Below are 23,351 nucleotides of genomic sequence, written 5' to 3' on the forward strand. Positions count from 1 at the left end.
ATGATTACTTACGATTTGAAAAGTATTGTGTTGTTATTTCAAATCGTGTTATTATTATTTTTTAAATTATTATTATTATTAAAAGGCGTTGATTTGGCATTGTGTCCGTTTCCTATTGGTCATGCCGTTGCAGCGCATTGTCCAATCAGAGGACCGGTAACGAGCATGACGTCACCCCATAGACCAGCGTTTTGAAAACAGGAGTATTATAGTTCTATCAGGTCTGGTTTGATTTTGCAAATAATATATTAAAAAATAAAGAAAAATCTTTCAAATATTCACCTTTAAGTCCAAATTTATACTCTGTTCAGTCAGTCCTACAAAATATTTTACTCTGTGAAAATGTTCAGCTCAATGCTGTTCAGTCATTCCTAAAAATATTTTACTCTGAAAATGTTCAGCTCAATGTTTTTTATTTATTTAGGTTATTTTACATAACAGGGCAATATTATTTAATTTATTTCCACAGTTACAGCATGTACAGAATTGAAACAGATCATGAATTAACCCACAGGTGGACATGAGGCAACTTACATATGAAAATGTTATTTCAAAAATCTGGACATGTCATGTATTAAGAAAAAAAATCTATCTATCTGTCTTCAGGATGCACTGATTGTGGCAGATAAAACCCATTTCTATATTGCCATGGTGGAAAAACAAACAAGAAATAAGTCCTGAACTGTAATGAACCGATTTCCACAGAAAGTAACAGTGCCAATTAAAAGCACAGACGCTTTCCTCTGACATTCCTGATATTCTGAAAAGCGTTTCAGGAAAAGAAAAAAAACCCTGAAATATACACAAATTGAAACTGAAGGCCATATATATGTTAAACTCTTGAGATAACCTGAGACAAGAGACTAAAAAGCACCTTTAGAGATTCATCATGACTGCTAAGATGCAGTTTTCATTACCCCAAAATCTTTTTTTTTTCACAATTACATTATTAACAAAATTTCTTTTTACATCTTAATTCACAACATGAGAAAATGCCATATGTTTTAATAACATTTTAGAATGCAATAATCGGAGATTGTGGAGAAGTGCAGGCTCAGGACAGGATGAGGGCCCGGCTGTGTGCGTTCGACTTCAGAGAGCGAAGATAACGCCTGGCCTTCTCCGTCATGATCAGCTGATCCGTAGTGCGGCCACAAACCACCGCTTCCCACGCTGGAGACATCTACAGGGAGGAGATTTTTCAAATAATTCATGCTGAGGGGACAAAGTTTATGATTATGCTTCAAGTACAGTCACGTTATTACCATAACATACTGTAACTACCTACTGAATGATCATTTCTGACTGGTCAGAAGGTGTTCACAGTAGTCCTAGCTCATTCTTAAACGGTAATCACAGTAACTAAGTTTTCCATAACATCAAAGTCTTCAAATAAATAAATCCAGTGTAAACTCGGAGTTCCTGGACGACTTACAGGAGCAGGCGGTACGGGGTTGGGGTTCGGCTGCGCTTGTTTCGCCGTAGGTCCGCTTTCGTTGGGCCCGAGAATGAATCCCTGGTCGAGGACGTTCTCCTCCTTCTTCACGGTATACGATGAATTGAAAGAGGATGAGAGCAAACGGTCCGCCTGAGACACAAGAAACAACTCCGTCTTTACGCTGTCCTCACTCTGCGGGACCAAATTAAGGCATCCGGTCATTGCTTTTACCTTTCTGCTGTGTTTGGCAGGAGGCTTGGAGTGCTGGCGTCTGGCAGGGCGCAGCTCCTTACAGTCTATAATGTCCAGCGCCAGAGACTTTCGCACTTTCTTCATGGGAGGCCGGTGCTGCAGAGCAAAGTAACGAAAGCAATGAACATCGATGGACAGTAAAGCTTACAGGTCTGGATGTGGAAACAGCCTTGAGGAAAATACTTTGATGAGGAAAGCGCTTACGCTCTGGTTTGGTCTGAGTGTTCATTTTCCCACTGCATGCTAACCTAGTCTAAAACGATCACGATTTCACAGTATTACGGTATTAAATCAACCGTTTAAAAGACGATAATGAAAAATTACAGCAAATAAGATGATGTGAATGACAAAAACAAGGCTTATTTTAACATTTATTTTTTTAACAGACAGGAAGGAGCCTGGCTTAAGCCAAAATGTTATCCATCATGTTTTGACTTCAAGTCCAATTCTAGGAGAACTGAGGATCTAAATCTAATCTAAAAGCGCGTTGTATTTTCTTCTGGGGAAATGTGAGGAGGTGTAATGACTAAAAGATGACCTGGGACGAAAACAAATTGTGAAATGTATCATCATGTGTGGTGTCTCTTTTAGGAATGTACAGATTGTAGGGTGTGTGTGTGTTGGGGGTATTGCAGAACGGGTTTTACAGAAACAACTTGTTTCTTTTAGTTAAAGATGGAGACACAATAAAACCTTTAGAACAGAAAACGTTTTTTTCCTATTCTACAAAGATGTATTTTAGAATAATTAAAAAAGTATGCATGGAAACAAATTTTAATGTTTGAGCAAAAGTGTTTCCCCCTACCCCAAGCACTATTTTTTTTTTTACACAGAAAAACCTTGTATACACACACACACACACACACACACACACACACGTCATGCTTGATGGCACTTTTTGAGTTTGTCTGCACTGACCCGCTCACATTATATACATCATTTTGATTAAGATGATTTGTTTCAGATTTGAAATTTCCCTGTAGGCCACTTTAATCCCCTTTACCTTCTTCTCCCCCTCTTCCAAAAAAAAGCTGATACTTTCCTCTGATATTAAACCACTGGCTGACATTAACTCCGTACTTGTCCGATGTTAAGCAAGTCAAACATGCACTGATAGGGATCAAAAGGCATACAGAGACCTTGAGCAAAGGGAGGGATAGCACTTCCAAACTTCATGTACTACTACTGGGCAGCTAATATAAGATCACTGCTGTACTGGATGAGGGAAAGTGCTACAGCCCCGGGATGGACAATTATGGAGGGGGCGTCCCTTACGTCCACCTCTCTAGCGGCCCTACTGTGCGCTAAATTACCATTCGCACAAACTCTCTCTAACTTTACCTCTAATCCAGTTGTTGTACACACAATCAAAATTTGGAATCAGTTTAGAAGATCTTTCTCTCTTAGGGACTTGTCACTCATGGGGACAATTGCAAATAATCATCTGTTTATTCTATCTTTCCTGGATAAGACTTTCGATACTTGGTCTAGAAAGGGGGCTGTCTTACTGTCTGATCTCTATGTTGATGGTGTTTTTGTCTTATTCGAGCAGCTAATGCAGAAATGTGACATTCCCAGATCACACTTATAAATATTTGCAGCTTAGAAATTTTTTAGCTTTAAATTCAGAGACCTTCCCATTGTGCCCTTCCAATTCTCTGTTGGATGCAATTTTTAAATGTAAACTGGCCAGGAAGCAGACAATAAGGGTTATCTATGACTTACTCAGCATGCATGATTTGATGTCCTTAGGTCTCCTTAAGAATAAATGGGAAACAGACTTAGGCGAATCAATTTCTGATGATGATTGGCGCAAAGTAATCCAAGGGATTTTCTCCTCCTCCATATGTCTCAGACATGCAGTTGTCCAATTTAAAATTGTTCACTGTCTGCATTGGTCCAAAGCTAGACTCTCTAAGATCAATTCCGACACAGATCCCACATGTGATCGATGCAGACAGGCTCCAGCTACTCTGTTGCATATGTTTTGGACATGCCCAAAGCTGTACACATTTTGGCAATCTATATTTGAGACCTTCACAAAGATATTGGGAAGAGTGGTACAGTCGTCCCCTCTTATTGCGATGTTTGGGGTGACCCCGGAGAATACCCCTTTTAGATGGTGTGAAATCAGCATGATGTCCTTCTGCACTCTCCTGGCCAGGAGATTAATATTGTTTAAATGGAAAGAACCTGCTCCACCGATGTATAGTCATTGGGTCAGGGAAGTCATGTGCCATCTTAAATTGGAAAAGATTAGATACACTGTCAGGGGAGCGACTAAGAAATTTTACAGAATCTGGCAACCTTTTCTGATATTTGTTGAAGACATGGATGCTGACAGTATTGTTATGTAACCATTATCTATAATTTTATTTCTCTTGCTCTCTTCTTTTCTATGGTGGTCTGGCTTTATAATATGTAATAGGTATGTCATATGTCTGGTACTGGTTGGTGGGGTGCGGGGTTTGTTCTATTTGTTCTGTTGGTGTCGTTATGTTTAATTTGAAAATGCTAATAAAGAAACCTTGATCAAAAAAAAAAAACATGCACTGATAGATCTTATTTCACATTACCGAACTCAAAACATTCTCCATTTACTGTGTCGGAAAGCGAGGGCGCTTCGTTCAAGAAACCCAAGAGATTATTACACTGCATTCGCACCAGAGGTCGTAACTCGTAATTCCTGACCTCAGACCAGGAAAGTCAACTCTGAGTTCCTACTCGGGAACTCCAAACGCTCTTCTCAACGCCGAATTCAGCGAGTGCCGTCAAATCAACACGGCTCCTAAGAGCATGAACGGTAAATAAAAAGCACTTCTTACCTTTGAATGAGTTATACTGTAAATACAGAAGTGTCTGATCATTGTGATAATTCAACATACAGATAGTTTTCGCTTGTTAAATCTAGAACACTTACTGTTATGGATTATCTGCCATATTTATTACGGTGAAAAAACGAGACCGCTCTTTTTGCGTACATTTTCGAAGCGGTAAGTTCTCCGACGTGAAAACGCAGCGTTTATAATGGTTGACTCGTATACACGGATCTCAGGAACACGAACGCGTGAAAATACGACACCGACACTACGATTTAAAGACGCAGGAAGCAAAAAACGAGAGCGAAAGCGTCATTGTAAATCGGGAATCCTCACCACTGCTTTGGGTTTCTGTTCAGACGGACTCTCATCCTTTACGATGAGCTCGATCCCGGCTTCAGAGCGAAGAACCTCCTTCAGGTCCTCCAGGTTGGGTGTTGGAGGCTGCGGAAAAAAACATCAACACATCATGCACACGTTCACAAATACTCGCTCGGCCCCTTCGTGTTGTTTCCACCCTCCTTCCTTCGTCATTTAAGTGTTTCCTCACCAGTGGGCGTATGGGCCCGTATTTCTCCAGGGCGTTTTTAAAGGGGGTTGGGGTGCGAGGCGTCCTGTCCAGATCAGCCTTGTGGTTCGGCGTGATGAAGCTGAGGAGGAAAAAGATGAACATCAGACTCCTTTAAATACTGGAGTGTGTTTTCATTAAAGGTGAAAGGAACGTGCAAAGCGGGACGTACACCGAGTTTTCCTTCTGAGTGAGCGGCGTTTTGTCTCGGTGCAGCGGCGTAGTGACAATGGCTTTCTGGCTGCACACGGGAGTGGACGTGAGAGACGGGTTCTCCAGATCAAGCGTATCCTGTTTGGTCCACATGTTCAGAAACTGGGAAAAGGTTTACACGCTACAATTTGAATTTATTCACTTTCATGGCTTTTTTTAACGCTTTTAAAAGATTGATCATCTCCACAATACTGTATTTAATTAAGAATCATCTGAGCTCATGAAAAACCAGTGGCTGAATTTCTAACTGAAAAGAAACAAACAAGGTTGGTTCTTGAACACTGCTAGGTAGGTATGCTAGCTCATAGCTTGTACTTTACTTTCGGTGCTCAAAATTATTATTTGTCACAAATTATGAGGAACAAAATATCTTTTCTTGACATCAAATCATTATCGGTACTTTTTTTTGTTGTTTTGAGTGAAAACTATTATTAAAACGTTCCTAGAATCATCAGTGTCACCCACCTCACCTACAAGACTGAACTGAATTCCTGAATTCAAAGTAAAAACCAAAACCGAGGTGTATTGAGCCTTATCGTACCTGAGATGGGGAGAAGGGCAGGATCTTCACCGGCGTGCTCTTGGGGGTCATGGAGTCGTTGGCGTCGGGGGAGAGGGCGATGCGGCGGCGTGTGCGGTTTCTCAGGATGGACGGTGGTGTGGCTCCTCCGGGTGAGATGGGGATGAGCTCGCCTTTACTCCCCTTACTGAGCTCGTGCAGAGCGCTGCCCTCTAGCCGGAACTGCAGCACGTCAGGGCTCTGACGCTCCTCCGGGAGCTCAAAGTCAGCCAGGTTACACCAACCCTCCAGATCCTACATTCACTCACACATACACACACACACACACACACACACACACACACGATACTGTACAGCATCATAAAACAACAAACATAAAACATCATAAAAAGCCCCAGCCCCGTGTACTGATAAACCCATATCCCAATAACAAATATTTTCTGTTCTCAAAGCCATCTCTGAGAGCAGAAGCCCATCTTTAACAGTGGTCCTGAACTCACCCCGTCCATCATGTCCATCACCTCCTTCAGCGCGGGCGTGGCCGAAGGTGACAGGAAGCCCGAGCCGTCGTTCACCCAGGCAGGGACGCTGGAGTTCGAGTTGGTCGTGCTCTCGGTGTCGCTGGGGGGCGTCGCTGGAGCTCGAGGCGGTTTAGGGGACGCCGTGTTGGCGGGAGCGGATTTCGGAGGTACGGAATCGACAGACTCCTGAAGGACGAAAATGATTTTTAGGATTATTAGATGTCGCTAAATATTTTTTGGGGATTAACACCGCGTACGTGACAAACTGATCTGTAAGCATATAAAACGTCAAACTAATTAATTATTTTTTCCATTTGCAGGATTTTATTTTCCACTAGGACGGAAGTACTGGCACCCTTCACATCATTCATGGCTCTTGACACCATTATGACGTATTTCGTGTGCCTCGTAATGAATAGTTCAGCCTGACATCTCACCTCGGATTTACAGCAGAGTCCGTATAGGATTTCTTTTGGTGTGACTGCTGCAGCTGAAAGCACTCGATTTTGCTGCGGCTTTTTTCAAAATTTGCAGAGGGTTTGTTCTTTAAGCGGAAAACTACTACGTGGAGTCACGATTACACGAAATTGTCTTTCGCAGTGATGTTTTCTGGTAAATGAGACCTTTTAGCTGTACTCATGTTCAGAGCACGTGAATCGAAGACGGCTTTGGCTGAACGCGCGTTGTGATGATGTCACGTGACGCGTCTCGGCCTGAATCTGCGGAAAATCTACTGCAATTTTCAAAAACTGCAAGCTCCTCTGTATATTGTGGAGTTTGCTTGATTTTGCATTCATTTCTGCGATTGCAAAAGTGCGAAATCCTGGAGAGACTGCTTATACAACAGACAATACGTTATACACCTGTGGTTTTCTGTTTTATATCAGGAAAATCAGTGTATGAAAATCTGCATTTTAGTACTTTACTGTTACCTATAAGGTGGTTACATAAGATGCACTGGATCAGTCGATTACCCGTGGCCATCACTAACAACTTTGAGGGAAATTATTAATTTCTTACGTTGTAATAGCTCTGTTCAAGTTCATCAGTGAATAATGCCGCTTGTGGTCATGTCATGGAGATTAGAACAGAACCTTCTTTCCTCTTATATTGACAAACAAATTATTGTCTTCAGGAATGTCTGCATATCTGCTAAGACCTTGAAACCACCAAACTGGCTCAAACCTCCTAGAACTCCCTTTTCGGGACTCACAGATGTCCAGCTCTCCTTATCTTAAAACTTAAATAGGGCATGTGAGAGACGAGTGCTCCAGAGCGCTCTCATCTTCTATTCTGCTTACTTCTATCCTGTATTTATCTTTCTGTAATAAACCTTTTCACCTGAGAGGACAAGTCTATTGGCAATTGTCTAAATTTTTACCACACAGCCTTGCCAAAAATATAAAAGAACACGTTAACGACTTGTCCAGAAGTTACGTGAAATACACTGATTGCGTCTTACCTGCGTGACCACTGGTACAGCGGCAGCCTCCAGCTCTCCACCGTAGCAGAGATCCTCCTGTGAGGATTGTACATCAGGACATTACACATATTACAATACTAAACGATACAAAAAGAAATAAAGACGGTGAAAATAAGGAGCCATGAGAGAGTTTCATGATGTGGAGCATTTCTGGAACACACCACTGGATCGGCGTCCTGCTGAGCACTGACGTCTCCTTCCTCAGGCTGGTGAATAAAGTGCAGAGTCGTGTCCACGCCCGTGTAATATCCCAGCTCCACCTTACGCTTAATGGTGGAGTTCCAGTGGTTCTTCACAGCATTATCGGTCCTGATAGGAGGCAGACGAAAACCGTTATTTTCTCAATTCTGATTGGTCAGCTTTGACAAATCGCACGTTTATGTTAACGTGTTTGTTCAAATTCGAATGTTTCTAGAGTAACAACTTACACAGGGGCTTATATGGTGGACATGCCACATAAACAGATGGGGAGGGGAGTGTAATTATTGATATGGTGAAATTTTCTGAATGTTCTGAATAATGTCTATTTAACAATTATGGAAGGAGTCTCAAGTGTCAGCACTTTGTAACAGCCCAGCAGTCCAGAAAGTATTCAGGACAGAAGAGTTAACACGCTCTGGTTCCTTGGTAACGTTACTCTTAAAAAGTTACTTTTTTTTGTCTTATTACTTTCAAGAGAGGAGATGTTTCCACAAAATTAAATGTGACTACAAATGGATAAATACATGACACGTCATGCTTTCGTATATAAAACGTAATCCATGGTATAAAAACACAGCACCTAAAACACTTCAGGACGTGCTGCGTTTGGAAAATAATACATCTTGGTGTAAGGATGGTAACTCTCCTTCATCACATTAGGTTCCTTTTACAGCACGGCATGAAGTGTATCTTCTTTATTATTGGAATTATCTTAGGAAGATGAACATTAAGAGTTTCAAAGTTTCCACCTTCCAGGCAGCAGCTTGGCGATCTCAGCCCAGCGGTTTCCCAGCATGCAGTGGGCTTTGTAGATGATGAGATCCTCATCCGCGGTCCAGGAGGACTTCTTCACGTCCGGGTTGAGGTGGTTGTGCCAGCGCTCGCGGCACTGCTTCCCCAATCGCCCCTTCAGGTGTTTGGCCACCACGGCCCACTGTTTATTTCCGTATTTATTTACCAGCTGGATCACCTGCACGGAGAATAAGACGAGAAGAGGATTCTAGATTAACACACGTGAACAAAACAAAACAAAATATAATCTTCCTAGTCACAACAATAAAACAATATCGTTTATTCATAATCCGACTTTCTCAGAGGCTCAGGATGCCCGGATGTGCATGTGGTTCATAGTGCAAAAAAAAAAAAAAAAATCTTAAACTGAAGACATCAAGAGGACATTTCGGTCACCCGATTTGAAGCAAAATCCCTTGACATTGCCTCTGATTGAACTTAAAACAAACAAACAACAACAAAAAAATCCCCACACTCACGATGATGAAACCGTTTCTCTTTTCATTAAATCTGCTTTAATTAAAGTCTTTCTTGCACGTCAAACAGTAAATAAGAACGAACTGCGGGAAGGAATTGAAGCTCTGAGCGGAGAACTGAAGAAAAGTTGGACCACGAACACCAGAGGAATCATTCGGGGTAATCGATTGGATCTACCTAATTTCATACCTAATTTGCATAGAATGGAGAACATTTCGGCTTTTTCCACTTACTAGTGTGAAAGCAAACAGCTGTCCAGGTCTGCGTTTCCTCAATATTCACTTTTCAAAACTAGCTATAGTGTTTTATGAATTCATTTTCGCTCTTCTGATTATTTTGGCTGCAGTCCACTCGCGCCAAGAAACACACGACACACACAGGACAGGTACAAAGTGAATTCTGCTCCAACGCTCTTTTTAAACCAAATCTTTACACGCACAAGTCATACCTTTTCGTCTTCTTCTTTAGTCCAAGGCCCTTTGACGAGGTCTGGATCCAAAACTTTGTACCAGCGGTGCTGACACTGATGTTCCGAGCGGTTCTACCAAACAGAACACTTTGTTAAGATACGCAAGAGCAAAAGCACACTGGCTTTTAACCGTGAAAGGATCTGACAACGTAGTATTCCCTGATTCAAAGTTAAGCCTAATTTTGACCGTCTTTTAGGATTATTATTATTATTATTATTATGTCACAGTGGACGAGACCCTAATGAAATCTTTCCCGAATTCTACACCAGACCACAAGATAGACTGTTCTCTGTGTCAGATGAGGAAGATCCTCGATCGATAGAGCGGTGATTAAAGAAGGTGCGTGGACAGAAACAAGGCCTCGGTATGTTGGAATGGTTGTAATGTTCCGCAGAGAGAAAAACTGTTATAATTGTCAAAGAAAAGGAGTTTAGCTGCTCGTAGTTGGGTGAATACTCTCTCTGCTGCTACACTTCATCAAAAGGCCATAGCCACTACCGTATTTGTAGCGATCCGGCAAATATCATAAGACTGTCATTTTCTTTTAAAAAAATAATAAAAAGACACTGCCAGACACTTTGGTCAGACTGGCACTAAGTGGTGAGCATATCGACTGTTGATCTTAACTCACTACAAGAATTCAGCAATGTCAGGCTGAAAGATCATAGCTTTATACCATGAAAGTCTGTACACTGTACTTTTAAAAAAAACCTACTGGTAGAAAACTCGCGATGTATTTCCAGTCACCAGTTCCTATTCTTTGAACAAGCTTTCGCAGGTTATCATCCTGAAAAACAAAACAAGACGAGTTTACATTGTGGGTCGTCGTTTTTCTCCATATTTTAATACACCGGTCTGTTCCAGGGTTGGAGTACAAAAGAATGTACCTAACCCTAACCTTAACCCTAACCCAGGGCTGTGAGATGTCGGGCCAATGTTCAAGGACCAGCGTCCGGCCCTTGGTTGAGAGCCTTATCAATAAACTCAAAGATCACCTCTTCCTGCGTCCACTTCACTTTGACTTTCCCGCAGTCCTTCGGGTCGGCTGCGTCCGAGTCAGTGTCCTGACACTCTGCGTCCTCACTGCAAACACACACACACACGGCTTTTTGTTAACAGGGAGAAAGCAAGTCTGTCCAGTCATCAGGAGCTAACAACAAGGCGCTGAGTTTACTGACACCACTTGCCTTTGTGCTGTTTACATCTGAGTGTTAAGAAATGCGTGACATGACCACTGTAAACTGGGACTGCAACAATTCTAATCACGTATTTAACAAATTATTATAAGAAATAATGTATTTAATCTGCAGAATTAACTAGACAGCATTCTTGTTTGGTCCAGATCTGCAACCACATGACTACATTTAGATTAATGTTAAACACCCTTCTAATGTAAACATTAGAATTGCTAGTGACATTGGGACATCTGGGTTAAATACTTCAATAGAAATAATTAAATAAACAAACAAACATCAGTAATCTTTTGTTGAAAATCACGCCAACTTGCTTACTAGCTAAAAGCTACAGCTAGCCAGTCAAATACTATTTCGATTCGCACACACTGAAAACAAAATAATAAAAATAAAGAAATAAAATAACAACATGCAAAACATCATGTACAGATAAGTTGCATTAAGCTTGTGCATACGTGTGACGGTTTATATCTGATGAATCTGCATTATTTCTTGGGCGCGCGCTGATCATAAAAGCCTCCAAACTTTCTAAATAATCCTCAGATAAAGTCACAACCGATGCACAGCTCAAACGATCACTTTATTAAACGGTTAACATTTATAAGTCACGTTTATATCAGGTTAAACATGCATAAAAGAATGATGTATAATAGATATAAGCTAAATAAACTTACCCGCGCGCCCACCAAGACATCTCCAAGCAGCCCCCGGGTTTTTTTTCCCCTCCGATTTTCCGGTTAAACTCGATTTCAGGACGCGGTGTCGCGCGCTAACTCTCAATCATCTGTCAATCACGGGGATGAATTTGTTTATTTAAAAAAATTTAGTTGTTGTTAAATCGCCTAATAATGATAAAACAGCACGGAGCGGCGTGAGCTCTGTGCCCGCCTCCACTACTTCTGTCTCGCGCTTCTTTTTCGCACACTTTCCCGAGAGTGACGTCATCAAGCAGCGTCTGCGCGCGCATCAATCGGCCAGAAATGAAAACAACTTACTCCCACCAAAAAATTTACATAAATGTATTATAAAATATATATATATTACAATATTAAAATATGACTGCACACTCGTATTGAAAATGTTAAATAAATAATTAATAATAATAATAATAATAATAATACTTTTCTTTTTTTCTACTTTACTTTTTTATTATTAAATAAATGTGTAAACATAATACAATCAAAATAAAATGTATAAAATTACATTTAAGAAGAAAGTTATTATGTTACTATTGTTGTTGTTCTTGAATTTGTAAAGAAGTATAAAGTATAAATGTATAAAATAAGACATTTAAAGTTATATTACTATTAATTTGTTGATGATTTTGTCGATGTTGTTGATGATGATGTTCAACTTATGAATATAATGAACTTATGATGTTATGAATTTATAAAGAATTCTAAGGGAGGAACGTATAAAACAAGAATTTTACAGCCTAGATATATTATCATATAGTATTTTTATTTACTTATTATTACTATTATTATTATTGTTGTTGTTGTTGTTGTTACTATTATTAGCAGGAGTAATGGTGTAACCTTCTATAAATGAATCCCAATGAATGATATAATAGTCTTGTTTCTAAGCTCTGACACTAATTTATCTGTACTTAATAAATAAATAAATAATACTTTTTAAAATTTTTACATCTAATGCATTGAACTGACCTTAACATAGGAAACACAAAACACTTTTTTTTTTATCAGAGGCAAATGCTGACTTTTCTAGAATTCTAGGAATTTTTGCAAAACATTATCCTCCAGCTGGATATTCACATTTTGTCCTGAGTAATTGGGTTTATTATCAATAATATGTAAATCTGTAAACCTAACAAGATTGTATGTAGAAGCCATTTTTTTAATCAAGCGTAATTGACCCAAACAATTAACAAAATAATTGTTAAAATATCCTGGTTCATCTCGATTTAAAAAGCTTTGATCTATATTATAGTTCTATTAAGAAATGTTTTTTTGGGGGGGGGGGGGTGGGGACAACTAAGGAGATAATAAATGTTTAATTCACTTCCTGGAAGTGAAGTGGGCGTGGTCAGTGCTGAACACTGCTGAATTTCTCTTAAGAGAAATCAATTATGCCAATTTTAAATAAATAAACGAAACAAAATGTACATAATTTATTTTCAAATTAATTATCAACAAATTGCCATATTAATGAATATTACATTTACTTCTGGAACAAAACAAAAACAAAAGGAGAAGGCGTGGCCACTGATGATTTCTATTAAAAGGGGGGGAGGCTATTTGTTGACAATTCATTCCAAAGCTAATTTGGAAACTAATCACACTTGCAGAGTGTTTTTAGAATGCAAAGTAAAATATTACTAATTTATGTCGTATTTGTAGAAACTGACCAAATCAATCACGTCTATAAATACAAGCTGAATCTAATTAGCATGATGAACCTGCAGCATGATGGAGGGAGACTGCAGTAGATCTGGTAAAAACAAGCCTCGATTCTTTTTGCACTACAGGATGGAAAAATATTAAGTTGATTTATAAATCTCTGTTTTAGAGGCAGGTAGGAACTATAAGAGCTTTTGTTTTTCAGAGCTGGATCAAGGTTTCCTCAGAGACTGTAGCCTGTCTGTTTTGTCCACTGAAGGAACACTGAAAGCACCCAAAAGTATTGTGGTAGAGTATAAAGAACCCAATTCAACACTTCCTGCTTCCTTTTACCACTCTTCGAGTGTTTTATCTCCCTCCAACCCCCCATGTAAGATGTCCCTCCTGTCCCCAACTCTTACCATGTGTTCTTCTGGCACGAGCAGTCTCCTGGAAGGCAAGTCCTCCACTCCTTATGAGAGGATGACCTTCCAGAAACCAATCCTGGCCAGCTCATTGGACCTTTCCTCCATTGACCTGACTACCTCACACCCTTCATGGGAAGTCTCGCTCATCAAAAATAATGTGGAAAGCCCTAAAGTGTGGTTGGATTCCAGTAAGGTAGAGTTCATATGGAGTCCAAGTTACCAAGCTACACCTCCAACGCTGGCAGAGATTTCCTCACTGATCTGTTCAGGGACACCGCCAGAGGGTCAGAGGTCATGCAGGGACTTCACCTTTCAGGATTCGAACCTGCGCCATGCTGTGTTAGAGCTGACCGACGAGCAACAGAAGAGTCTGTCCCGAAACTTGGCCATGTAGTTGTTTACACTAGTGCTTGTTCTAGGTAAGACCTTAAAACCATATGCTGAAATGATATTAAAAGTTATAGCTATTTATTTTCTAACTGTTTTTCATGATGTAATTTTTTTTTTTTTTACAGGATCTATATGGTGACTCAAGTGAAGAATTATTCTAATTATGTCTATTTTTGTACTTGAAATAAAGTCTGTTATGTATATTAATGACTCTGCTCATTTTAAAGGAACTGTAGAAAACACTTTATTCAAAATAACATTTTATAAACACTTAAATGCAGCAAGTTTACAGATAAAATGTAGACAGGCTGCTCAAAGTTCTGCAAGGATGGGTGCAAACCTGGACATTTCACAAGTCACATTTGTAGGATCAACAAAAGAGTAGTGTCCTATTATAGAAATCTGTGTTTAGTGAATTTAATCTAATTGATACTGTTGAATTCTCATCTGATTGGTCAGAAGGTGTTGCTTCATTTTCTATAACAGCGGCTCTGACATTAGTGCCTGCTGCAAGGTTTACGTCAACACACTTGTTCTTAATGTATATTGTTTCTATAGAAACTGTTTTACATATATATAATGTTTCTCTGATGATGCTTTCTTAAAGGTGTTTAACATTTATCAAAGATGAGTTTGAGGAAATTCTGTTCCTAGAAATGCTGTTGAGATCGATTTATTTATTTATTTATTTATTTATTTATTTATGTGAAGCCTATTAGTGTCCGGAAAGAGAGGGGCAAAAAGTGAGGCTGATGAGGGAACGAGTGATTATAGCTGCTATGATGTGAGTGATCACGAACCTTCTTCATTAACTATAAATGGACCAGACATATAACATTCTTTTAACAAACAGAAAACTGCCTTCCTACACATCCTGACATGTTATTTGTATAAGTTAACAAGGAAAAGGGAGTGAAAATGATTATTTTCACCAAGTACACTACCAGTCAAAAGTTTGTGGACACTCGACTGAAATGTTTCTCGATCTTAAAAACCTTTTGATATGAAGGTGTGTGATTAAATGTTTGAAATCGAGGTTGTAGACAAAAATATAATTGTGCCGACATATGTTTCTTTCATTAGAAAATGAACATCTTATTTACACGGATGCCTCCGAGCGAAATATTCCGAAAAGCAGGCAATAAGTGTCCAGTGTAGGTGGGAACTCCTTTAATACTGTTTAAAAAGCATCTCAGGGAAATTCCTCAAGAAATCAGGTGAGAAAACGCCCAGAATACATTTCTGGAAATTCTAGGTGAAAAGCGTGTCTACTTGAAGATGTTGAAATATTAAATTATTTTGATTTTTTTTTTATCACAACATAACACCCATAGTTCCCTTTATGTTACTCCAGAGTTTTGATGACTTTATTATTATTCTAAAATGTGAGGGAAATAAAATAAAAATAAAGAATGAGTGTGTCTAAACTTTTGACCGGTCATGTATTTACTTGTGACTGGAATTATTCTAATAGAAGCACTTATGTTAGCTGTGATAATATGATACCAGAATTACATATGTGACAGATATTAATGTCACATTGCTTGTGCTAGATTGTCTATGCATTTCCCAGCTCCTGTTTTTTTTTTTTTTTTGGAGTTTTCCTTCTCCTGTGAGCATCTCGTTATTGAACACGTGTGCACAAAACAACGAAAAATGATTAAATACAACTCCAGTAGTAGTTTGATAGAAAAAAAAAATCACAACAATGCTATATATATATATATATATATATATATATATATATATATATATATATATTTGTTTTTTTACAAAGCAAAAAAGAAAGTAGAAACCGTTTCCAAATCTAACATCTGGTACTTCTGAATGTTGCTAATTAGTGTTGAAATATTTCGTTAATCGATCCGCCTGCTTCACCCTGAGACATTTAAGCACACGATGCTGCTCAACCCTCGGCCCCGTCATCCCCTAACGTCCTGTTTCAGCATGGCGAAAACCTCGTCTGTGCTGTGTCGATGTCATGCTCCTAGAGAAAGAAAATGCAGACACCAACATATCAAATGAACTTTTCTTCTTTCTTTCTTTTTTTTTAAATAACGTAATTATAAGCAAAACAAAATGTTTCATGAGTAAAAAGCGCACCTGATTCAGCTTTTTAAACTCCACCACCTGAAAGAAGATGTGTTCAAGGATGTGCTTGGCGTCTCGCTTTTCTTTATCCAGCTTTCCCGTCACCCCTAAGATGTCTCCGCATTTCCGTACGTAAAACTCCAGGTCGTCGTCGGTGCCTGTGCAAATCACGCAAAGCGAGTCACAAATTATTATTATTATTATTATTATAACACATTTAAAGGACTTTTCATACTAATCTCTATGTACCATGTCAGGATTAAAGGACGTCTAAGGAAGGGGCGATTGTCGTTTATGTGAAACAGTAAAGCAAAAGCGTGCTGTTTCAGTAAAATAATCAACGATGGAGTGGTGTGACGCAGCCTGATGTGAAGCTTGAGTTACTTTTACCATGGTGAAGTTATCATTTTCTCAACAGCACGCTCGCTAGTGTTTTATTCCTCTTACACTGCAGCAATCTGGCAATTATTAAAATTGCCTATATGTATTAAAGAGCAACACGTTGCACAATGATCCATTTACAGTTACATTTAATGTTGTAGAACATCCAAGAAACAAGCTTATACGACAAAATAATGCAGCTTGTCATGTTACTGAGAAACAACAAAGCATAAAGTTTAACCCTTTACTGCATGATGTTGCCATATGGAAACATTTCATTTATCTCCAATTATTGATAGACAATAATACAAAACTACTATTTTCCTATTTTAATGGAAAAGGGGGGCTTTAACTTTAACATAACAAAAAAAAGTGCCTTGTCATACATTTTGTGTTATTTCTGTATTGTCTTTATGCTCTGCTATTTGACTATATAGTTTCCACCATTGCACATTTACCAGCTACCCCACCTAAACATTTAAAAAAAAGAAAAAGTTTTTATATATTTATATTACTTGAACTAATTCAAGTAGTATACATGCATAAAAATATATTTTTATGTAGATATAATAATTCATGCAGTAGAGGGTTAAGCTTACTGTGTTACTCCAGTGTTGGAAAGTTGAATAATGGTCTATAACGGCAGCTTTGTAAGACTTTCTCTCATGTTTGTCTCATTGTAACACTTGGATTCGTGTTTTATAATCATAAACACAGAACACAGTCCCGAGCTGAAAAACCGTGAAAGTATTTTCTCGCTTTTCTTACTTCTCACACTCACGTTCATACCGAATATCACACCTTGGGGACTTACATTTGTTCGACAGCTGAGCGACTCGGACTTTCTCAGAAGAAAAGGTCTCGTCCAGGTCAAAAAGGTCGAGCGTCGGTGGGGGCAGGTCCCTAAAGGCCGGCTGGAAAACCTGTACGGGGAAAGATCACACGTTGCGAGCTACAAATCGAACTGAAAACCAACAACAAGGTGTTTGTATGTGTGCAAAAAAAAAAAAGGTGACCATTATCTCGGACAAATGCTTACGGCAGGCTGCAGAGGAGGCAGCGGCGTTTCAAACTGAGGCGTAATCAACTGCAGCGGCTCGTGTTTGACGTTCAGCTGCTTGTAGGCCCTGAGAAGGAGAAAATTCAGGTCAACACCATGGCCAGCACTCTGCCTAAACGTGGTTAATGTTTAAGGGAGCCAGGTAAGCGAGCGACCTGATAACGCTCGGGAGAGAGTTCGTGGACAGCTTAAAGAGAGACATGTCGAAAAGGGAGGTGAAGTCGCGTGGATTCTCGTCGCCTTCCTGTAGACACACTCTGAGTCTCTCAGAGAGGTATCCTGTGTCTGGTAACATGGTGTAATCTGTGATCTATGCAAAAAAACAAACAAAGAGCTTTTATGCACCATCTTCCAATACTGATGTGTGGATAAGTCTATAGGTCACTTTATTTTTGTTACACCATGCAGGTGATCCATTCACAAGTAGACTAAGTACAGTTGTGTACTGGTGACACACTTTAATCCAGTGGTTAGAGGCATGTGTGGCCAAATCACATTTGTAGTTTGAGTGTTAATGCATAAAAATACTGTTACTAAAACAATTAATGACGTAACAGTAGAAGCAATCCAAAGTAAGGGTAATTTAGCATTTTAATGCATTTGAAGGTTAAACCTCAAGTACTATTTAATTAACAATAGCACTACACTCTGCGTTCAGATTGCATAAACAACAGAGATCTAAATTTAAATATCCTTAATCAGCTAAATAAAATGTACAAAATGTCCATATCTTTATTATAGCTTTAATTATGGGGCCAAGCACAGAATTTCCAAACAGGTAGACGAGCAAATTTAACCAAAAACTGTCACCCCCCCCCCCCCCCCCCCCCTACAAATTGTATCCACTCATCACAAGATTTGGATCCCAGAATTGTGAGACTAATCAGAACAAAACCCGATTCTCCATTTCATCTGTACCCTTCAAACAAATTTGTTTGGCCTAAAATTAACGAACAAGTTACTGAAAACAGGAATTGAAGCAATATCTTAGTAACGGCTTTACGGTTTGCCTTTTTTTCTTCCGCCGTCGCTAAGACGTGCTTGGCCCCCTTAATCAGCTATACTGCCATTGGTTTTTATTTATTCGCATAATGTGGTAATCTGTCTTCTTCAGCTCTTCCTCACCTCCTTGAGCACACAGAGAGACCGAATCCCAAATGACTTTATATTCACTACATATGCTTACTACATAGGGGATTCAAAGCAACTTGTGCACTGTATAATGGGATTCATCATGCACAGAAAAACCTGTAGCAGGATAAACATGGCTGGATTTCCTAAAGACCTAAGTGAAGCTTTATTATTTATTTGGATGGGATTACTTTCTTTTAAATGAAGGTGGGATGACCACAGAGTAGTTTTTTCCCTACGAACCCAGATATTTTACATCACAATTGTTTTATATACATTCGTGGTATGTGTATAATAATAAGTCTTTATATACATATACATTACAGCACAGTGAAATTCTTTTCTTCGTATACCCCAGCATGTTAGGAAGCTGGGGTCAGAGTGCAGGGTCAGCCATGATACAGTGCCCCTGGAGCAGAGAGGGTTAAGGGCCTTGCTCAAGGGCCCCCGAACTTCTGATCAGTAACCCAGAGCCTTAACCGCCAAGCCACTACTGCACCCTATGTATTGGAGAATATATTGGCTCGGGCATCATATTTGTTAGTTTGTTTGTTTGTTTATAATAAGTTACAATTTCTGGAAGCAGATAAACTGATGTTAACTTTTTCTATTGTTTTGAACGTTTAATTTTCCCCCTCAATTAAAAAAAAATACAAAAGTAAATGTAAACAAGTAGGATCAATGACATAATCACGAAATCTGTTCACAATTGATCGGTAGAAATGCATCCGATGAAATAAAGCAAGGAATAAACAGCTGTCCGTGTGAATCTAATCTTGAGATGCTCATCCGGTAAAAAAGAAACATTAGGATCTCTCTCACCTCGGGATCTTCAGCATCTATTTGATTCAGGTGAATGTTGTCGGTCGTCAGCCACTGGAACACAACATCCTGTAGCAAAGTATGTAAAATAATGCAAAACATTCTTCTATCTGTTCATATAAGTAACAAAAACACAATAAATTATATAGATTGCTGAAAACTCGCCATTATTTTACTGTTCTCCTCCTTGTCCAGGTATTGATCGCTGAACATGTGGCACGAACCCAGCACTGCCAGCTTGCCTGCATTCTTCTTTAACACAAACACACAGATATACACGATACTTCATATGGATCAGTTCGACACGTATGAACGCTGAAGCTAATGTAGTGCTAGAAGAGAGAAGATGCTACGTGTTCACGAACCTCGACCTTGGAGAAGGCCAGAACAGGTCTGTTGAGAGGGAAGCACACAGAACCGGTGGACAGAACCGCCACTGCGGGCTTCATAACACTCAGTGTAGCGCCGTACGGGTACACGAATGCGAGGGCCCTGATTGCAGCACAAACCGCCATTAGTAAGTCTTTGTGATGAAAAACAACGTATGTACGGTATTGTAGCTAGGTACGTGTGTGTTTTATGCGGTCTACCTTGTAATGTTTCTCTCGCTGCTTTCAAAACACAATCATATATTTTATCCATCATTAAAACTAACGGATTTCATTAGAGAGTTCATTAAAAGAATTGAATGTATGTTGAACGTATACTTAAACTTGTACAGACTTACGTATAGGTAAACTTGTCATACGTAAGTCTATAAAAATGCATCATGTGTCACTCGATGTAAAAAGAGCTCTCCATGTCAATTTACTACTAAAATATAAACAATAAACAAAATCCTTAACACCCTGACTGTGGCCTTATTATGAACTGATACAATTTAATATAATAAAACGTAACTTAATAAAACTATCATCTTAAATTTGCACTTTCTAAGATACTAAGATACTTTCAAGAGCTCTAAACTTTCAAGAGCTCTAAACAACTGCATGTAATTTATGATTTGACATTTATTTTATTTTTTCATTTTAACTATTTAATTTTTCTATGTCAAAAAAAGTTTGTTAATGTGATGTCAATAAAATTAAAAACATATATTTTTTAAAAAAATCCATTAATTACTTAAAGGGCATTAGTGTTTTTTTTCTCCTTTTCCTTCCTTCGTCAATTGAACGATTTCTTAACTCCTTGAGCGCGCACTACCACGTTCCTGAAACTCCCCCCCCCAGGGTTTACGAGGACCCGTTGTGTGTCTATAAAATGATCGACAGTAGGCCCATCCAAACACAAATGAGCATCCCGGACCAGAAGTCAGTTTTCCGAGCATTATGGGGTTTTTTTTTTGCCACATAATTGCCATGCTTGTGCTAAAGCCGAGGCTTAAATCGTTGCTTTTACATCCATATTCTATATTTTTTCCAGGTCATTTGTATGAGTAGAACATTTTTGTAAAAATCACCTATTGCATCTTTAAAATGTGGTGTAATAAATTCATTTCCAACCTGTATTATCAGGGGGATTTATTTTTTTGGTGTTAAATGGGGTTGTATGAATAGGAAACCGGTTAAAATGAAGACGTTTCTTTTCACAAGTATGGGAAAAGATAAGCAATAGAAAGTCACTTACAGAAGTAAGAACTTACTTTGGGATTTTCTTAATGTTATGTAATATAAAAACAGCAATGTCTCTACTGTTAATGCTTACAGAAGTATCAAATTACATGGAAATTCAACACACCGTTTACACAGAGCAAGTCAGCATGGACTTACTGTGTATTGTTACCCGGATTTTCATCGTCGATGACTCCCGTTACCGCTTTCCCGGCTGCGCGGCTGATCTCCCTTGTGAGAGACGATAAATTTGTTAGCATTTCTTTGACCTTGTAATCACTCTGTAATCAGTGAGTTGTTTTTTTTTTGAACAATGAAAAACAAAAGACCTGTTGAGAACCCCGTTAGACACAAGTGCTTCTTTGGGATGGAAGTATTTGTAGTAAACGTTTCTCACTACGGCATCTGGAAAAGTGAAACAATGGGAAGCGTCACGTCACCTTGACAGGCATCACTGAATTGTGGTGTTAATTTACGGTCGTGTGTGCAGTCGCTGATGCTCACCGCTGTTCACCATGATGCCGAACTCCTCCAGGAGGAAATTGATATTAGTTTCGTATTTCACTTCTCCTCCCTCTCCGAGCATGGCGAGAACATTCCCGCCTCCGACAAGATACCGCTTCAGGACTTGCAGCTGAAAAATTGAAAGATATGTTAAAGGAGCAGTTTGTAATGTTTACAGGCCTGTGCTGTTTACGAGGCGAACTGCAACTGCATTTAAAACGTGGAAAATTTAGCCGAGCAGCACGTGCCGCATGAATTGCCTATCAGGGGACAGTGTTTCTAGCTAGTGTGAAGCGATTTTTACTTTCTGTGTATATATGTTGGCAAACAGGGTCCCAGGTTTGATTCTGAGTGTGTTGGTGTTGGTTTCATCTGGGTTCTCCGGTTTCCTCCCAACTCAAAAACAACAAAACCAAAAAAAATATGCCAGTAGGTGGATTGGTTAAGCTAAATTGCCCTGAGGTGTGACTGCATTTCCCACCTCACACTCAGTGAGCGATCCACCGTATAAATGCTTACTGAAAGTGAGGGAATGCAAAAGTGACGTGCAGGTAGAACAATCTCTCAGGTGATGATCATTTCACCTCTGCTTCAGTGAACTTCTCTCGAGGACCTCCGGTGATCCACAGCTTCACACCATGCAGTTTCTCTTCTGTGATCTCCTCTTTGATGCTAATGAGACGATACAGAAAGAAAGGTTGGCTTTCAGTAGTTAACCAAAGCTTAGACAGAAAGTATGTGTGTGAGTGAGAATCATGTCTGGCTGTATTGGCACCCCTGAATCTTCCATTGCGCCCTCAGTCTCTTCTGTAGACTCTTGTAGCCGGTGTTGGCAGAAAACAGCTCTCTTTTGGACGAATTCAAAACGACAATATTCTGCTGTTCTTTATCCATCTTGTGGTGTAAAGACTAAATTCTATATTTATTTAAAAAAAAAAAAAAAGGTCGAAGAAGATAAAACGACTTAGCAGATATAATACAGATGCCAATCTTGCAATGTTTGAACAAATATCTAAGGTTTAAACAATCTCAAAACTCTCATGACTATAAAATACGGATTTAATCACACTTATCAAGTCGCTATTACTGTCTTAATTAGAACTTATAACTAGCTAGCTTAGCTAGTATTATTAGCGAGCTAGTTAGCCCCATCGCTAACCCCACACACACAAAACGAAGCATTAATATAAAACCAAAATCGAATTATAATCCTCGGATAATATTTACAAGAGTATAAATTTTAATTAATCAAACGCAAAGTCGCACATTTTTATTTTTTTTCCGATAACTTTACCTCAGGATTTAGCATGTCTCAGAACTGTTAGCCTGCCCGTGATGCATTATGGGTAAACAACAGTAACCATAGGGACATCCCCCATAGCAACAGCTGCATCATTATTAGCATTGAGTTATTTTATATATATATAAAATAACGTATTACGTGAAAATAAGAGCTTAAACATGCAGTAATACTGTGTAGTATTATATACCAATGCCACAAATTTTCCTAAATAATTTAATTGGTTGCAAAAATATTGGCACCTCTAAGGCTAATTATTGCATTATATCCTGAACAGCTCGTGAGCTTGTCTACTGTAGGATTACAACTCTGAACCCCACAACAAAGTGAATAAGGACAGAGAGAGAA

At 39.1% G+C, this 23,351-nt stretch overlaps 3 protein-coding genes across 6 annotated transcripts; 1 reads left to right on the plus strand and 2 right to left on the minus strand.

Annotated features, from left to right (window-relative positions):
- Positions 1 to 402: 402 nt before the first annotated feature.
- Positions 403 to 11,929, minus strand: mybl2b (v-myb avian myeloblastosis viral oncogene homolog-like 2b). Its single transcript, XM_053653543.1, has 15 exons — positions 11,622 to 11,929; positions 10,750 to 10,837; positions 10,470 to 10,541; positions 9,733 to 9,825; positions 8,765 to 8,985; positions 7,976 to 8,123; positions 7,794 to 7,850; positions 6,311 to 6,517; positions 5,832 to 6,104; positions 5,250 to 5,392; positions 5,060 to 5,159; positions 4,846 to 4,953; positions 1,670 to 1,786; positions 1,436 to 1,588; positions 403 to 1,183 (listed from the first exon to the last, which is right to left on the minus strand). The coding sequence occupies exons 1-15, from the start codon at positions 11,639 to 11,641 to the stop codon at positions 1,055 to 1,057; spliced, it is 1,929 nt and encodes a 642-aa protein (XP_053509518.1). The 5' UTR covers positions 11,642 to 11,929; the 3' UTR covers positions 403 to 1,054.
- Positions 11,930 to 13,472: 1,543 nt separating this feature from the next.
- si:ch73-303b9.1 (uncharacterized) lies at positions 13,473 to 15,208 on the plus strand (the record flags this gene model as incomplete). Its single annotated transcript, XM_053652349.1, has 1 exon — positions 13,473 to 15,208. A coding segment is annotated over one exon (636 nt), but the record flags the coding sequence as incomplete, so codon positions are not given.
- Positions 14,776 to 23,074, minus strand: ift52 (intraflagellar transport 52 homolog (Chlamydomonas)). Of its 4 annotated transcripts, none has more exons than XM_053652866.1 (14): positions 22,998 to 23,074; positions 22,479 to 22,619; positions 22,288 to 22,375; positions 21,704 to 21,833; positions 21,529 to 21,604; positions 21,359 to 21,430; positions 19,955 to 20,081; positions 19,755 to 19,838; positions 19,590 to 19,658; positions 17,792 to 17,946; positions 17,616 to 17,703; positions 17,391 to 17,499; positions 16,208 to 16,353; positions 14,776 to 16,091 (listed from the first exon to the last, which is right to left on the minus strand). In XM_053652866.1, exons 2-14 carry the CDS (start codon positions 22,595 to 22,597, stop codon positions 16,047 to 16,049), a joined length of 1,308 nt encoding a protein of 435 aa, XP_053508841.1. In that variant the 5' UTR covers positions 22,598 to 22,619; positions 22,998 to 23,074; the 3' UTR covers positions 14,776 to 16,046. The 4 variants fall into 4 exon arrangements, with proteins under 4 accessions (XP_053508841.1, XP_053508839.1, XP_053508842.1 ...); XM_053652864.1 differs by having other exon boundaries at positions 19,755 to 19,841; XM_053652867.1 differs by lacking the exon at positions 22,998 to 23,074 and having other exon boundaries at positions 19,755 to 19,841; positions 22,223 to 22,616.
- Positions 23,075 to 23,351: the final 277 nt, after the last annotated feature.

The sequence above is a fragment of the Ictalurus furcatus genome, chromosome 21, assembly GCF_023375685.1.
Source record: "Ictalurus furcatus strain D&B chromosome 21, Billie_1.0, whole genome shotgun sequence".
In the NCBI taxonomy this organism is placed as follows: Eukaryota; Metazoa; Chordata; class Actinopteri; order Siluriformes; family Ictaluridae; genus Ictalurus; species Ictalurus furcatus.

Coding starts and splice junctions, on each gene's coding strand:
- mybl2b (XM_053653543.1), bottom strand. CDS start 11,641: ATGTCTTGGTGGGCGCGCGG. Junction 7,851..7,975: donor AGCAGGACGCCGATCCAGTG/GTGTGTTCCAGA, acceptor CAATCCTCACAG/GAGGATCTCTGCTACGGTGG. Junction 6,105..6,310: donor TGATGGACATGATGGACGGG/GTGAGTTCAGGA, acceptor GAGTGAATGTAG/GATCTGGAGGGTTGGTGTAA.
- ift52 (XM_053652864.1), bottom strand. CDS start 22,597: ATGGATAAAGAACAGCAGAATATTGTCGTTTTGAATTCGTCCAAAAGA. Junction 22,376..22,478: donor GCGCAATGGAAGATTCAGGG/GTGCCAATACAG, acceptor TCGTCTCATTAG/CATCAAAGAGGAGATCACAG. Junction 21,605..21,703: donor CGGCATCATGGTGAACAGCG/GTGAGCATCAGC, acceptor TCACTTTTCCAG/ATGCCGTAGTGAGAAACGTT.